The following is a 15,551-nucleotide window of genomic DNA, read 5'->3' on the forward strand; positions in this document are numbered from 1 at the left end:
AAGAAAAAGTCTGGCATGACTTTCTTCTCACTGTGGGTGGGAGGCCAGTCTGTGCCTGGCACTCCTGGGACGTGAAGATTACACGAGTCAGCTGGGTGGTGGGCAGACTCTATTGCCCCCCACCCCTACCCCTCACTCCCAGTCCAGTGAGGAGTGAGAGACGAGACAGAGAAACTGAGTGGACCCACTTTGACCAATTTTACACCTGAGGGTATCGTGCACTGTGCCACTCCAGGCCTTAGGGGCAAACAGCTGGGCCAGTGGAATCACTGCAGGGGCAATGTAGGTAAGAGCTTGAACTGTGGAGTCTGAAAGACTCTGGCATAAGTAGCAGGATCTGGCTCTGCCTTGGGCAACCAACTTAACCCCTCTAAGCTTCAGCATCCTGATGCTCGGAATCCTGACACGCAGTAGGCTCACAATAAGTCTGAGCTGTTACCATTATCACTTCTAGATGGAGCCCCAGGGTGTTTGGTCAAGTGAGGAAGAGGAATTTCACTGGTCCTGTCAACACTGGTTTATACCCAGGTGGATTCAACTCTTGGCCAAGGAGAAGTTAGGAGCTGGTACTTAATGTGCATTTATATCTCACCTAACTCTCCCTCCAGAGGCAGCAGAACCCAGGAGAGACAGCTCTTGTCTCTGTCTCGAGCAATGCCTTGGAGAGGATCCAAGGGGCTTACCAGGACCTCGGATTTCACAGCTGGCCTGTAGATGAAGTTGGGCTCCTGGTGGACCATGACAGGTTTGGAGATGGTGGACACGCCAGGGCCTCGTGGAGGCTGTGGGCTTGGGCAAAATGTCTACAAGGGTTAGTTTAAGAGAAATTCATGTGCAGTCGTGGTGAGAGTGGCCCAGGTCAACCAGGGCACTTTGACAAGCATGCAAATTCACGTCATGCACATGCTGGGCCTGCCTGCTTCATTCACCCTGTTGGAGATGCTAAGGGTGTGATCTTCAGCAGGAAGACAAGTTCACTGGCTCCAGTGCATTCTGAGGCCACAGAAACTACTGGGTGGCTCTAAGAAATCAGGGACTTGAGCCACAGCCTAGTTACAGGGGCACCAGCAGCAACTGTCACTCAGAGGATACACTTTCAACGCTCTCTCTCAGTGGCCACGGATGCCATCCAGCCTCCTCTCCCTAAAGGCTATTTCTTCTGGCCACAGTTCCATTCCCTGGACTACACACCAAGCATCTGCTGTCTCTGGTGGGTGGGTACAGAGGTTCTGAAGACTGAGGGTGAGGACCATCCAGGAGAGCTGATGCAACCTGTCTGCTTTGCTCTAATGCACTCCATTATCTTGGACAAGACAAATCGATTCAGGTCTCAACTCTGCCCATACTCTTCATGGGTCCCCACTGACTACTGAGCTTGACCCACAAGGGCCTTCATGAGTTTCTTCACATTCCTTTGCAACTTCATCCCTCATTCCTCACCTTCCTCATACTGCCTAACTTTGGTCTCCAAAATGCCAGGCTTTCTTGCCTTCATTTTTGCGTGTGCTCTTTCTTCCTTCTGCTTTACCTGCCCAGGTTTTCCCTGGGGTGTCATTGCCTTCATAAGGCACTCCTTGAACTTTTCCTCTCCACACCAGCTCACCACAGCACCTCTGTTCCCCCATCTCCCCGCTCCCCGCCAGTAGTGTGGTAGTTTCCTGCTTACTTATCTTCATCCCTACCAAATGGTCTCAGGCAGAGACTGGGCTGCCCATTTTGTGGTGGTTCTCCAGTGCCTGGCATTAGTGTCTGGCCTTTAGTAGGTGCTCACTGAACATGTTGAATGAATAAATGAAGGATTTAGGAGTATGCTGGGCACATGGGACCGTGCCTGGGGGGCAAGTATGGCCCTGAAAACCTTCTTCTGGCAGGTGTGATGTGGCAGGCACGTGTGCCAAGCTGATACAAGTGTTTGTTTCCACCACCTGAGGCCCGCTGGTGGCTGAGCTGATGGTGCAGGTGCAGACACGTGATCGCCCATGCCTCCTGCGGCAGCATCTGTGACAACTCTCTTGGGGCATGCTGCGAGGCCGGGGCAGTGGTACAAGGGCCAAAGTGCTGGCATGGGCAGGGTGAAGCTAACCAAAACAGCAGCCCCCTGGCCTTCAAGTCAGGAATAGCCCTGGCTTTCATGTCACCTAAGACATTAGGGTCCATTTTTCAGAGGCTCCTTGTGTCAAGGAGTTTTTAGCCTTCCCTGTGCTCTGACTGGGAACTAATAGCAGGAGCTTCCTGGTTCTTGGAGGAATCCGAGAAAGCTGGATCCTGTTTTGAATCTTGACTCCTACCCAGAAGTTTGCAGAGTTTACCTCCAATCTCATGTTCGCAGCTACACCCAAAATTTCTTGTATCCCAATCTGTCACTGATCATAGTTAATGTCTATTGAGCACCTACCACGTGCCTGCCATTCTCCTAAGTATAAACTTCAAATGAGTTCATGTATTAACTCATTTGATCCTCATAACAGGTAGGTGCCATTAGCATTCCCATTTTAGGGACAAGGACACCCAGACTCAGAAAGATGAAGTAATGCATGACCAGAGTTAACCAGCTAGTGGCAGAGCCAAGATTCAAACCAGGGTAGTTCCTCCTTGGCATCTTTATGTTCCCTGTAACTTTGATGCCCTTCCTCCCATCCTCCATGTATTGCCCTTCCATCCCAATCCTCCATGTATTGCCATCCTTCAAAGCTCAGCTCATAAGCCTTTTACTCTGCAGAGGTGCCTTCAACCTTCTGTTAGAACAAATCCTTCCCAGAGCGAAAGTCCTGCTCTGAGGTCTGGTGTCTCAAACCTGCTCCGGAAGTGTGCTTCCTGTTGGAAAACTTCACCCTCCCTGATAGTTTCATCATCATTCCTGTTTGTTCTCTAAGGAGAGGGGCAGCTGGGCATGACATGTCCATTGAGTAAATACAGGATCTTTTCATTGGTGTTCCTTAGCTTCCTCTAAATTCGTACTCGAGGCCAACTCAAAAACAAAAATAAAAACCCTGTGAACACATGGAAAATGGTAACTTGTCCTGCCTCTTATTATCTGTTTTGCTCACAAGCCATATTGGTCTGACTGATGGGAGTATCTGACTCCTCTGTCTGGCCCAAAATACACACACACACACACACACACACACACACACACACACAGCCTGTGCCATTTTATGGCTGAATAATGTCTGGTCAGCAGCTCATCCTTCAATGGCAGTTTTAGAGGGCATAGGTATGTCACTTTCCTCTGTGTCCCCTTCAGCACTGTTCCCCTCTGCCCTTCACACAGAGACACATGGCTGGTGCTCAGTCCATGCTGGTAGAATAAAAATTGTTGAGGAAAAGCTGCTGCCATCTTGATAGGGGGCACTCACAAGAAGGATGTGGCCCTCTGTGCCAGGCTAACTCAGCCCCCCTGTGAACCTGCTCCTGGCTGGGCTCTGGGACAAGACATCCCTGGAACAGACAGACTTCTCTCTGTCAGAACTGCAGGACTCAGGACCCATCAGGGGCCCAGAGGGAGCCCCCCAGAGAGTTCCCTGCCAGATGCTACGCCTTTTTGGCATCTGGTACTTTCTTCATTCCCACTTTCCCTCATGTTTTCTAGAATGATCTGAAAAGCTTATTCTGCTCTTCATGCTGGGACTCAAATCCATGCAGGGCAGGTTAATAAAAACCACTGATCAGGTACTACTGACCGCCCTCTCAGAGCTCCTACCCTTAGCTGATATGAGCCGCTTTAGCCTCTTCCAAGCCTGGCCCCATGGCTACTGGAGCAGAGGAGTATTTTGTGTGTCCCTCCATGAGATCAAAGCTCCATGTCTCCCTTGGGGATTACCTCTTCCAAATAATCTTTAGATTAAGAACAATTAATAAGAAATATGTCTTTTTGAGACAGCCTCCTGACATCCAAGAAAAAAAAATTCCCATCTTTTTACAGTAAACCTGGAGATTTCTAGGAACTTTGTCTTCATTTTTCTTTTTCTGGAGCTGGATGTTGGCCAGAAATTTCTGAGTATTATACTTCAAGCCAATGTAGTTGGCTAACTCCATAGAAAATGGCATTGTAATGTCCTGACAGTGCACTGGACAGTGTTATCACTTCGATGACAAGATCCTAATACTGCTCCACTGCTTATCTTCCCTTCATTTCCCCCTGTTAGCCTGGGGATTGATTTCCCATATTCAAGGTTTTCTGAGTTTATATCAAAAAGTGACCTGCTGTGACAGAGCTCTGGCTATTTATTAACACAGCCTTGCTGTACTGTATTGAACCTTACCAGCCCATACCAGCCAAGAGGAGCCAAGAGAAACCAACAGACATGGATACACTGTTGCTCATCACAAGTACCACAGGCAATTCACCTGTGCTTCAAAACCAGCAGAAACCAAACACATGCAGGATGACCACAGCACACAAGTAGGGAGCTCATTCTTGGAAAACCCCCGGGCTGGGGTGATGTTTCTTCCCACCTCCACTCACAAGAGCAGAGAAGGATGTGGGAAACAGCAGCCCCGCCCACTCTTCCTGTTTCCCAGCAGAGCATGCAGAACAGGGGCGGTACCTTTGGGGTGGGTGGGAAGCTCCGTTCAGGGACAGGGGAATTAGTAGGCTTCCCGCTATGGTTCTTTGCTTCCCGGTCCTCTGTTGGATTTCCTGCATCCCCAGTGCGGAAGGGGTGGTTGCCCAGGGCCTCTTCCAGTGCCGAGGGTAGCGGGCGCGTAGGAGTCAGGTCTTGGGTGGGAATAGATGGTGGGGGAGGGATGGGAATGGGGGGTGGAGTGCGTTGCACCCAGGGTGAAGAGGAGGCACTCAAGCGGCCTGATGAGGGAAGGACAGGGGGTGCGGGGATCTTGGGGGATGGGTTGGAGGGTGGGGGGTGGGGCATCACAGGAAAGGCAGAGGCAGTCTTAGGGGGATAGTAGAACATGTCCAAGGGGATGTCATCCAGGTCAGTGGTGTGGAGGTGCAGCCCGCCTGCGAAGCGTCTCAGGGGTGGGACCAGGGGAGACACAGAAGGTGGGGGAGGCGGGGGCCCCGTGGTCATCTGGGGGGGGGTGCAAGGAAGTTCTGTAATTGTCTGACCAGTGCTCCACTTCACAAAACATTGAGTATAATGCTTTTCTGTTTCTCTTGTTGCTGGAGACCCACCACCCTCAAACCAGAATCATGAGGTTGTCACTTCTCTGTCACCTGGGTCCTCGGGTGAGCCCAAACCAAGTGGCTAAGAGGGAATCCCCAAATGTAGGACAGTCCCAAGTTATCCTATATGTGTGATAAGTAAGGTGACCATACAGTTTGCCATCTAACCTGGAACAACTTGATAGCGAAAGGGGCACCTTTGCTCCATAACAACATGCCTGAGACCATCTCAGATGGGCTGGTAGGGGTGGCCTTGGACAGTGAACATAATGTGGTCACCTTGCCTCCCGCTGTCCCCAGAGTGGGTCATTCTGAAGTCAGCAGAAAGGCCTATGTGGAAAGAAGGGCTCTGTTACCTCTGAAATCTCATTATCAGCAGAGGAAATCTGCTCAAGGCGCGTCTGACAGAGCCTTTCCACCCAATATTGAATCTTTTCCGATTCCTCAAGGTCTTCCCGCTCTGTCTCAGACACCTAGGACCCAAAGCCAGTGCAAAAAGGAGAGGACAAAGGGCACACTTGAGTCACACGTGGGTAGCACACTCAAATCAGTAGCACAGAAGCACTTCTTTAAAGAGTACTGTTGGGTGTGTTCACTATCCAGCAAAAGACCCTGGCTTATCCCACCTGGGCCCAGAAGAGGCGGAAATAAAAGGGAGAGGATGCTGGGCTGTCAAGCTGACTAACGGTGCTTGGCAATATCAGAGGAGGGCCTTGTGCTTTGTACAGAACTAGTTGGGATTAGGCTCCCAGGGTCCCCATGAACTCTGGGCTCTTGAGATTCTCTAGAAATGGCTCTTTTGTAGGCTCCTTGCACACTGCAAAAATTTAACTTTACTCTTTTTTCCCCTTCCAAGCTACTTTATCCTCAGAAGAACAAGTTGGATTTTATTTTTAATTTTGTAGCTTATTCGTTTGTAATGCCAGAACTAATGCACTTCACATTTTCCAGGATTACTCTGGTTTAGTAATCTAATCAGCTTGGGATTCTGATTCATGGAAGCATTAAAGAGAAGCAGAACCAATAACCTTTTGAATAGCTAAGGAGTTAAGGCCACCCAGCTCACTTAGGAAATAGGAATTACTCATGCTAGACGATTGCCTTTGTCATATCTTAAAGGGGACAGCTTTAGATACACCTTCAGTTTGAAGAGGTCTAGCCTAGGATACATCTTATGGTGATGGAAGCAGCCTGACTCATTGCCTGATCAATTGGGGAATAGCCTCAGACACCCCACCTGCACAAAGGGGTTAGCCTCTGACCCATACTCTCAGAGTCAGCACAGGTGGGGAAATTTGGTCTTGTTCTTATAACCCAGGCAGAGGGGCCAGACTGACGCAGACCTGATGACAAGTGGCTGGAAGGCTAACTTCAGTTCTATAATCTAGGCAGAGGGGTTAGCCTTGGGGTCATACCCTGAATGCAGAGAAAGACCTCATATTCACACATAGGGTGGGCAGACCTGGCCTTGGACTCATACTCTGGTGGGGCTGGGATGAAGGGGACAGACTCAGACCTCCAGCCAGGAGTGTGACAATCTGGGCAGAGAAACTAGCCTCAGCCCCATACTTGAGCAAGGAGTCTCCATGCCAACTGTACACGTCATGGTCTCCATGACCCTGGGCAGGTGGGGTGATCACACATTCTAGAAGGGCAGGGCTCACTCCATCCTTGGGCTCCACTTGGGGAAAGCAACTCCAGCTGGCTCCCTGGGAGCATGGTGGGGAACAACCAAATTATGTCCCAGGGACGCTCACCTAGCCTGTGAGCAGGACACGTACCTCCTGGGCCAGCCGGTTGATCTTCAGTTGTTTTTCCTTTTCCAGCATTTCCTCTTTCTCTTTGTAAAGCTTTTGCTCAAACTCTAGTTCCTTCTTATTCTTTCTCAACTCTTGCAGGCTGTCATACTTGGCTTTCTTCTTATCCTTTCCTTTCTGAGTGGGTATGGCATTGTTTACATGACAAGGGTTACAAGGCAGTGTAGACACTGGCACGACACAGCAAACAGGGCATTCAGCCCACGGACAACACCAGAAATGAGCCCCTCCCCCACTCTGCCTATCTGCACTGGGCATAGGACAGGTCTACCCATTGTGCTACCCACTGTGGAGTGGGAGACACATTTCCTTTTCCAGCCAGAAGAACTGGCTTACTAGTTCACTAAGTAGCTGTGTGACCTTGGCTAAGTTCTTTAACCTCTCTGAGCCTGATTCACCTCATCTCCAAAATAGAATAAATTCCTGCCCTACAGGCTTACCCTCAGAGCCAATAAAATAACATCTATAAAAGAGCCTTATAAACATGAAAGTGCTATATAAATAAAATACACTGTATTTGTGTTCTAATATCTGAGCACACGCCTTCTCCATCATCTGGAAAGAAAGGTGTCTCATGTTCAGACAACAGAGATGCATCCTGGGAGATTCTATAATAAATCTGGGAGGGCTGACAAGTCTCACTTGCAGAGATCCTCTGTCCCAAGCTGCAGGAGATAGGAGCCAGCCTCAGACTTGGGAGCCCAGAGCGAGGGACATCAGATTTTGCTCAGATGCTTAAAATCCAGACCATTTAATCCTGTAGAGTCCACCGTTCCCTCTAAACTGACCGCTGAACTGAGGATTAGCCAGAAACCATAGGACTAGGAAATGGGGGTAGGGGAAGAGGATGGCCTAACTGCTTTATATTGACTGTTGGAGTTCAAGAGGATTGGGGAAAGGAGATGCAAGGCAAATAGACTCCTTATTTTTCCTGTGGGAATGGGACCTACTTATCCCATGGGGTTGCAGGAAAGCCACGGACTAAGGGAGGAAGAAAATTAACATGTATGGACTGCCTATGTGCTAAGGGCTTTATGTTGATAAGCTCATAGAAGGGTATTATCCCCATTCTCTTGAAGAAGAAACCAAGACTCAGAGAGGTGAAGTCCCTTGTCCAATGTCAAACATCTAGTAAGCGGCGGTGCCAGGGTTTGGACCTGAGTCTTCCAGGTCCTACACATTTTCTACTGTGCCCAGATGAGCTGGCAGCAATGGGGGTATGGCAGGAAGGAGTGTCAGCACCATCACACACAGCGCAGAGGACAGAGTTAGCACTCAGGAGAGGGGACAGCGGAGAGAGTCAACATTCTGGGGAACTGGTGTGGGGAGGAGGAAATCTGCCTGTTCGCTGAGCTCACTCCCACCCCCAACAAGCCTTCCCGGGGGGCTTCTCTCAGAATTCCTGAGTCATCCCAGCATCTAAAGGCAGGAATGAGGAACTGAGTTTCTCATTACTGGATACTAAACTTTATCCACAGCTGGGGAGGCTTGGGGGTATAGTTATGGACCTATGACTGAGTCATCCTGCATCCCCTCCTAAAGACACCCCCTACTTCCACGCACAGGTAATGCGCTTTGGAGAAGGTCTGCCATGTCAGGGCTAGACGCCCACCCCCAGAGCAGTCTATGAATGATTTGAGAAAAGTAGTAGCAATGATTCTCATTGCTTCAGTCCTGCTTGGTTCCTTACCCACCATGTTCACTAGACTCTTGGCTCAGTTGATAGATGAACCTTGCCATCGTGTTATAGATCAGACAGCAATTCCCCCAAGAGGAGCCAATAACATTCTGCCTCATGGCAGCTTGCTAGACTACAGGTATGGCCTCTCACAGGGACCACCAATGATAGGAATTCTGTTGGCTTAAAAACAAATAAAACAAAACAAAAAAAGAAAAAAACCCTCAAACTACCAGTGCTAACATTTTAGAGCCAGATCTCCTGGATGGGACAGGCAGATGTGGCAGTTTCTGTCCCCTTTCCAAGAAAGCAGCACTTGTTTAGCGATGCAGAAGGTTAAACTGTCCTGTAGCATCATCTACTGACCTCATACTAGCGCCCTCTATATAGGTTACTATATGTGTGAATCTACCTCACCTGTGGGCCTGCGGGCTCAGGCAATAGGGCTGGTTTGCGTGACTTACTCAAGAACCCCAGTAAAAGGCTTAGTCGGAACCATGAATCCTTCAGGCTCTGACACAGACTTTGTGGGGCCACAGGCCTGGGGACCTTGAGTTCCAGAAGGACTTACCACCAGGTTAGGAATAAAAAGCACTGAATCTTTGTCTTTTTAAATAAAGGAAATTGTGTACACTGACGATCATGGTTACACATAGCCAAGTGCATTTCCCAGGGACTTGGTTTTCTAGCTGCTGGGAGACAGGGCATGTCACATGCCTCTAGAGAAGGTGACAATGGGTTTTCAGAGCCAGCATGAGAGATGTGATTCTGTTGTCCTTTAAGCTGTCAGTTAAATTCATGGCAAATAGTCCCTTCTAGTCTGGACTGAGAGGAAAGGCAGACAGGGTGGATGTGCTCTTGCTTCTTACCTAGAAGCCATCTTTCTCTCTTTTGGAAAAGAAATGAAAACAAAAATGCCGGCTACTCAGTTATACTGAACTAATGAATAGATGGAAACAGGGCTCCTTCTTACCAACAGCAATTTCCAAGTGACATGATCTCCTGTGGGAGGTGTGTATGTGGAGGAGATGTTAGTTCTCTTACATCTACCTGGTTATTAGTGCCTGGAAAAGATTTTACCGATATATCTATCTCCTTTTAATTAGTTTTTCCAGTATAATTAATCCTGTGTGTGTGTGTGCGTGTGTGTGCGCTGTCCTCTCTAAGTGAGTTCTAACAGAGATGTGTGTAGAGGAGAATTAGAAATCTAACCCAATGAGATACCCTATAGGAGCCACAGAATCAGGATGTAGGATGAAAATGATGGTCTGATGAGACTGGGTCTCAGAAGGCAGTGTGAAAAGGAATCCCCTGTGGTGCCCTGTCGTAAGTTTATTCAACGTCATACAAATCATGATCTGTGTTCCTAAGTCAAGGTGTTAGCTTCAGTCAGGAATAAAATTGTTGTCTGTTATCTTCACAGCATTGTGTTGGAGGAAAAGAGCAGATGTTTTTGGAACATCAGATACCCCCACTTCACAGGCAGGGAGAAGCTACATATCATCAAGGTCACCGAGCTGCCACTGCTTTGGTTTCTAGGGGACTGACATCCTGCCAGAAAGACCTGGTCGAGTGATAACAACTAAATTAGTTCACCCAGATTTATGCTGATGCCCGATTTCCAAAGGCCAAGTCATCTCAAATGTCCAATCTACAGATATTAACAGTGGCATTTTCATAATCAAATGCCAAAGTGATTTAGAAAGAAAAAGGACGAGAGTCTTACGGGGCCTGGAGATACACTAATAAGATTTAGAGAGAAAATTCAAGGCCCCGGAGACCAGAAAAATGCATTATCTTGGCACAAGTAGCGATATTTCCAGGAGACAGTTATGATTGGTGTGGCTCTTAGTCTCAACTCGAGGCAGCAAATACCTGCCTGGCAGCGAGTCTGTGTCTGGCACAGCTGGTCTCAGTAACCTGTGCTGTGTACACCCAACCTGGTATCTCACTCTGTCTGACCGTGGCTTCTGGTCTTGACAGAAGAACAAAGAAGCTTCCTGCCATGGCCCTGTCCCTGCCCTGTGCCTCCCGGGGCTGATGCTGATCCAGGTGGTGCCAGATGGTACTCAGGCAGGTCTCTCCCCACGAACACTCTCCCCCCACAATGCTTCCGTGACAGCACCCTGCCATTAGACGTCAGCCTGCTAAAGAGACGCAGACAAGGTCAGCCCTCACAGTGAACAGGCAGGGTTACACTGCTTATAGTTGACAGGCAGAGAAACAGACAATGCTTGGAAAGGCCAAACCCCACAGCAAACTTGATGGCAAACGGCACAGCACTCAGTCTCACGTCCTACCTTCCGGATGGTTGGGAACTTGCCATCGTAACGATAAAACCACCCAAAGGCTATAACAACACAGAGAACAAAGAGATGAGACACATTCTGGGTCAGCCACAATGTCCACGGGCAGCGGTCAGGAGCTAGGACCTCACATGGCTCTGTGAGATGAAGTGCAGACCCCACGGCAATGCCGCACCCTCGGTCTGATGCTCCACTCACCTGGCTTCACCTGGGTTCCAGAGCAGGCCCCAGGCTGCCTGAGAATGGCCCACATTCCCTGGGGCCCCATCAAGTGCTTCTCTCCAGGACACTGGCTTCCAAAGTCAGTGGCAGAAAATCAGAGACAGCCCTTGTGGGGGGGACGAGCTTTTCCAAATCACAGCTGCCATCTGCTAACACTGAAAGAGAACGAGTCCTCTCCTGACTGATGTCTGGTTCCTCCATCCAAGAAATGGCTCCAGACAAAAGATAGCTGGGTCTCTGCCTAAAACTGCTGCCACACTGAACAAAACTGTCTTATCTCATAGTACAGACCGCATCCTCTGTTTTCACTGTTGAGAGAGAAGGCAGCTCTGGGAAAAGCAGCTCAGGCAGCAGTGGGCAGGTCTGCCCCCAGAAAAGCACATCCCCACCCAGAGCAGGGCACTGGCCCCCTGCTTTCCCCAGACAACAGCATGACCGGGAAACATCTCAAGCCTGAAGCTCCCTGCACTGGAAGTGATCCCTTAAATATTTAACCCACCCTGACCAGCCTGAGCTTTAGAACATATCTTGAAAGCCTCCTGCCTGACCTTGGGGATATCTAGGGAGTCCTGAGGGAGCGGCCAGAGCAGCAGAGGAAGGACCCGGGCTTGGGCAGCACTTAAAAGATCTGAACCAGTGGTTCACTTGTTGGGTGTGTATCAGCGGACATGGCAGCCCGGTTGGGAGTCCTGTCCTCAGGCTATGTGTGCAGTCTTGGGCTAAGCTGGACTTGCAGGAGCTTCACCCACTCCAGTGGTCCCCACCGCGAGATGGCCCCTTAGAGCTGGGTGTCTGCAGGGCTAGCAGGAGGCGGTGGGCAGGGCAAGCGGAGCAGCAAGGTCAGGCAGTGAAGCGGGGGCTGCAAACCTGCTCTCCCTGCTCCTCCGTGCCTCCATCCGCGTCATCTGCTGGCTCAAGCTCAGGCTCCACTCCCTGATCAGCTACCCGGGAAAAGAGGAGGAAGCTGGTAAACCAGGAGGGACTCGGGAGACCAAGGGGCCAGAGGTGCTTCCCAGGAGCCTAAAGACCTATGTCCAGCCTCCTCTACGGGAACTTGTAAGGTTGGGGGTGGGAACAGAGCTCAGGAGCCCAGAGCAAAACTCTCTTGCTCTGGGATGGTGCATGCAGGGCTTTCAGTCTCGGTAGCTTTAGTTTCTCTGTCTGTAAAATGGGCTAACAACAGGGGCCTCTGACCTGACAGTCAAGTGAGAAACTATGTGCAGGGCGTTCAGGTGAAACTTGGGAAGTGAGGCACAGAGGATGGGAATATCTGACTATTAAACACATTTGGTACCAAGGGCTTACAATGGCAGAACAGACCCTTCTGGCTTCTTCTTACCACCTTGGGAACTCTGGGTCCATGGGGGGTGTCAGAGCTGTGTGGGCAAGTTGGGGATCCTGAGGAGGTGAGGAGATTTCAAAGGGTAAAGGGGACAAATGTGGTTAGGAAGACATGAATGTTGACATCATGTGGAGAATAGCAAATCACCCATTCCAGTGGTTTCCCATCTGGACTTTGGCCTCCCTGGGACTGTTGAAAGGAGCGGATGAGTCTGCTGTGACCTGCTTATTATATTTCAAATATTAATTCGAAGAGCTTTCCCATTCATCTATGAAAAGGTTAAGTTCCTTTGCTTTTGGCTCAATTTATGTTTACTCAACAGTGGAACATTGATGCTTTCTTGCAAAATAAATAATAATAAAGCAATAGGAAAATGAAGGATTGCTTCATAGTTTGATAGGAAAAACCTCAACTACTAAACCATGGGGTCCATTAGGGGTGGGGGCTAATTGATGGGGTCCTTAATGGAGAGAAAATCCTAGAAATATCTTGTTTAAACCTCTTCATCTCCCAAGGCTCCTCCTGGCTCTGGGATACTTAATAACCCCTTCCCTCATTGCTTTGGCTAAAGAAAGCCCTTCTGGAGGACTCTCTGACAATCTGTCTTAGCTCAGAATATTGGGGGGCTGCCGGGTCAGCCCCAGGGAGGTAGGCAGTGTCCCCAGGACAGATGGTGGTGACACAAGCAGTCAGTCCCACCACATCATTAGGATAAGTGGCTTTCTTTTTCAGGCAAGAGATGTTCCACACTTTCTTGTCTGTTCAAAAATGTGCGGTCCATCCCTCACAGGCACAAATGCCCAAGTCTGGTACAATCTGTTGGCTAACTGGGCCCGAGTGACGAGGGAGGAGCTGGTTGTGGCCTGGTCCCCTGGCCTACCACAACAGAGATGGCTCCAGGCTCCCAGGAATGGGGAGACAGGCAGGAACTGAGCTGGCTCGGAGGCCTTCCTGCATTTCCTGACTGATTTCCCGAGGAGAAGGAAATTGCCAGTGCATATGGACACGAACAGAGACAGCAACTGCCCCAGTTCAGGCAGGCAGGCTCAGGTCATCCATCCCATGTTCTGCATGTTCCCTTAGAAAAAATTTATATCTTAAAGCTAAGGGAAAGCTCTCCTTTTATTCAAGAAGCCTGATTTGGTTTAAAAGCACTAAATAAATAGCTAGCTAGAGAAAGTGTTTTTATTTTTTTGTAGCTCCTGAGAGAGCGTGTTTGCTCTGAAGCCAAGACCCAGTTTCTAGAAAGGTACTAAGCTGACTAGGATTACTTTCATGAGAAGCAATTAAAATCGATTTCTCTCCGTCTGAAGCTCCTATTTCACTCCTAAGAGCAAATTAGCTCCCTGTCTAAAACACAGATTATTCACCAGGAATTTAGCTCTGGCCACATCTTCAACTAATACCAAATGTCAGGGAGGAGGCTGATGAGAGCTTGCTTTGTCCTTCAGAGAGGACCCTGGGATGACACCATGCCGGCTGCCAGGAAGGAATGTGCTGGGAGAGGTTTGTTCTGCATCAGGGAGGAGTGACACGGAAACTTCCAGGTGCCTGCCCAAACTCTTCATTGACCCAAGTGGCCTGTGTTGGCAAGATAATGTCACCCTAGGGCTCAGAGTTGGGACCAGAGTTTTTCAGAACCATCACAAGATCCTATATGGCTGCGACCCAGCAGATATGGGGAATCTTGGTTCTTGGGTGTGCATTCACCCCATATCTAGAGGTTCCCCAGCCGGATGAGCACAATGAGCTGCAGTAGAACTGCCCTATGTCATGTAAAGTGAGTAAGGCCCAATCTGTAATCCGGGACTCGTGACTGCCATGGCCCTCAAGCTACCTTGCTTGGCTTCCTACCACCAACTCACTGGAGAAGCACTGAGAGTGAGCTGCTGCTTTGCCCTGCTGGTGTGAGCACCAGGTAGTAGGGGTTGTGAGCAGGTGGACAGGGCTGCAGGTGGTGGAGGCCTGGCCTGAAATCAGAGGTGAGAACCCAGGACAGATGAAGAAAGGAGGTGCAAAGGGCAGAGGGAGCTGAGGCCCCAGCATGGCCACAGTTGGGGCCTAGGAGGGGTCTCACTCCTCTCCCTGACTCCATCCTTGAAAGGGGTGTGACCACACCCCATGCACAGGGGTGCAGGTGGCAGGGGCACTTCAGGTAAGGTCTTCCCACAGTCACCCGTCAGCCTCGGACCAGCCGAGTCCCCTCCATCAGGAGCATTTCCCTTCTTTCTTGCTACTGTTGCACCCCGCTGATTCAGAACCAGGTGGGATGTGGACGTACTACCCAGCAAACCAAGATGATCCAATGAGCAACTCACTTGTGACATGACTCTCCATTCCCTGGTCAGCAGCCCAAGGGCACGGGGAGAGGCCCTCCTGCCCAAGTCTGTGCTGTAGGGGAAAGTCTGGCAGCAGGCCCCTGGGAACAAAGGGGCAGACAGATCCCACGCACCCCCATGCCCTGGTGCATGGCTGCCCCTCCATGAAAGAAATGCAGCCCAGGGAGCCATGGGCTCTTCACCTGGGGAGGTGGTGGTGAGTAGAGGGAGACTAGCATCTCTGTCTAGATACTTCCCAACCCCCAGACCCCAGAAAGAAGCCCCCCACCAGGTACATGATACATACACTTAGGCTTGCGAAGGGGTACTGGATGCACCTCGGCGGTGATGGTTTTAGATGAGAGCAGCTGTTCCTCTGAGCCCCAGTCTTCTTCCCACTGCTTCTTAAACTTCTCCTCCTCTTCCACAATCCTGAAATAAAATCCCCCTGCTTGTGACTGAGGTCAGGACTTTTACAGGCCCACCCTCTGCCTGTTGGGAAACCCTAACCAGCCTGGGGAAGGGCTCCATGGTTCTAGTCGTGGTGAAGAAAACAAAGTCCCTGGCACTTGTATTCAACATCAAGTGTCAGTGCCACCCTGGGGATTGTAGGACTATGCTCTAGCTACCTTAACGTGATGGGCTTTACTAGAATTAAGGAATGGCTACAGATGAAGGAAGATCCACCAGGAGACAAGAAGGCCAGGCAAACTGCACCTAGAGGCGGCCTGTCTGGCCGCAAT

General features: G+C 49.9%; 1 protein-coding gene across 2 annotated transcripts in view; it reads right to left on the reverse strand.

Annotated features, from left to right (window-relative positions):
- The window catches only part of USH1C (USH1 protein network component harmonin), a 46,769-nt gene that overhangs the window by 11,158 nt on the left and 20,060 nt on the right, over nt 1–15,551 (reverse strand). The window contains exons 14-19 of one of the 2 annotated variants that reach the window (XM_039236811.1): nt 15,116–15,240; nt 10,921–10,970; nt 6,907–7,059; nt 5,482–5,598; nt 4,548–5,030; nt 684–803 (exon numbers count right to left, since the gene is read on the reverse strand). In XM_039236811.1, coding sequence (XP_039092742.1) covers nt 684–803; nt 4,548–5,030; nt 5,482–5,598; nt 6,907–7,059; nt 10,921–10,970; nt 15,116–15,240 — 1,048 coding nt within the window. Of the gene's footprint in view, nt 1–683; nt 804–4,547; nt 5,031–5,481; nt 5,599–6,906; nt 7,060–10,920; nt 10,971–12,015; nt 12,090–15,115; nt 15,241–15,551 lie in introns of both variants that reach the window. The other variant, XM_039236812.1, reaches the window with a different exon arrangement.

This window comes from Hyaena hyaena, unplaced genomic scaffold, assembly GCF_003009895.1.
Source record: "Hyaena hyaena isolate Hyena2069 unplaced genomic scaffold, ASM300989v1 scaffold_116, whole genome shotgun sequence".
In the NCBI taxonomy this organism is placed as follows: domain Eukaryota; kingdom Metazoa; phylum Chordata; class Mammalia; order Carnivora; family Hyaenidae; genus Hyaena; species Hyaena hyaena.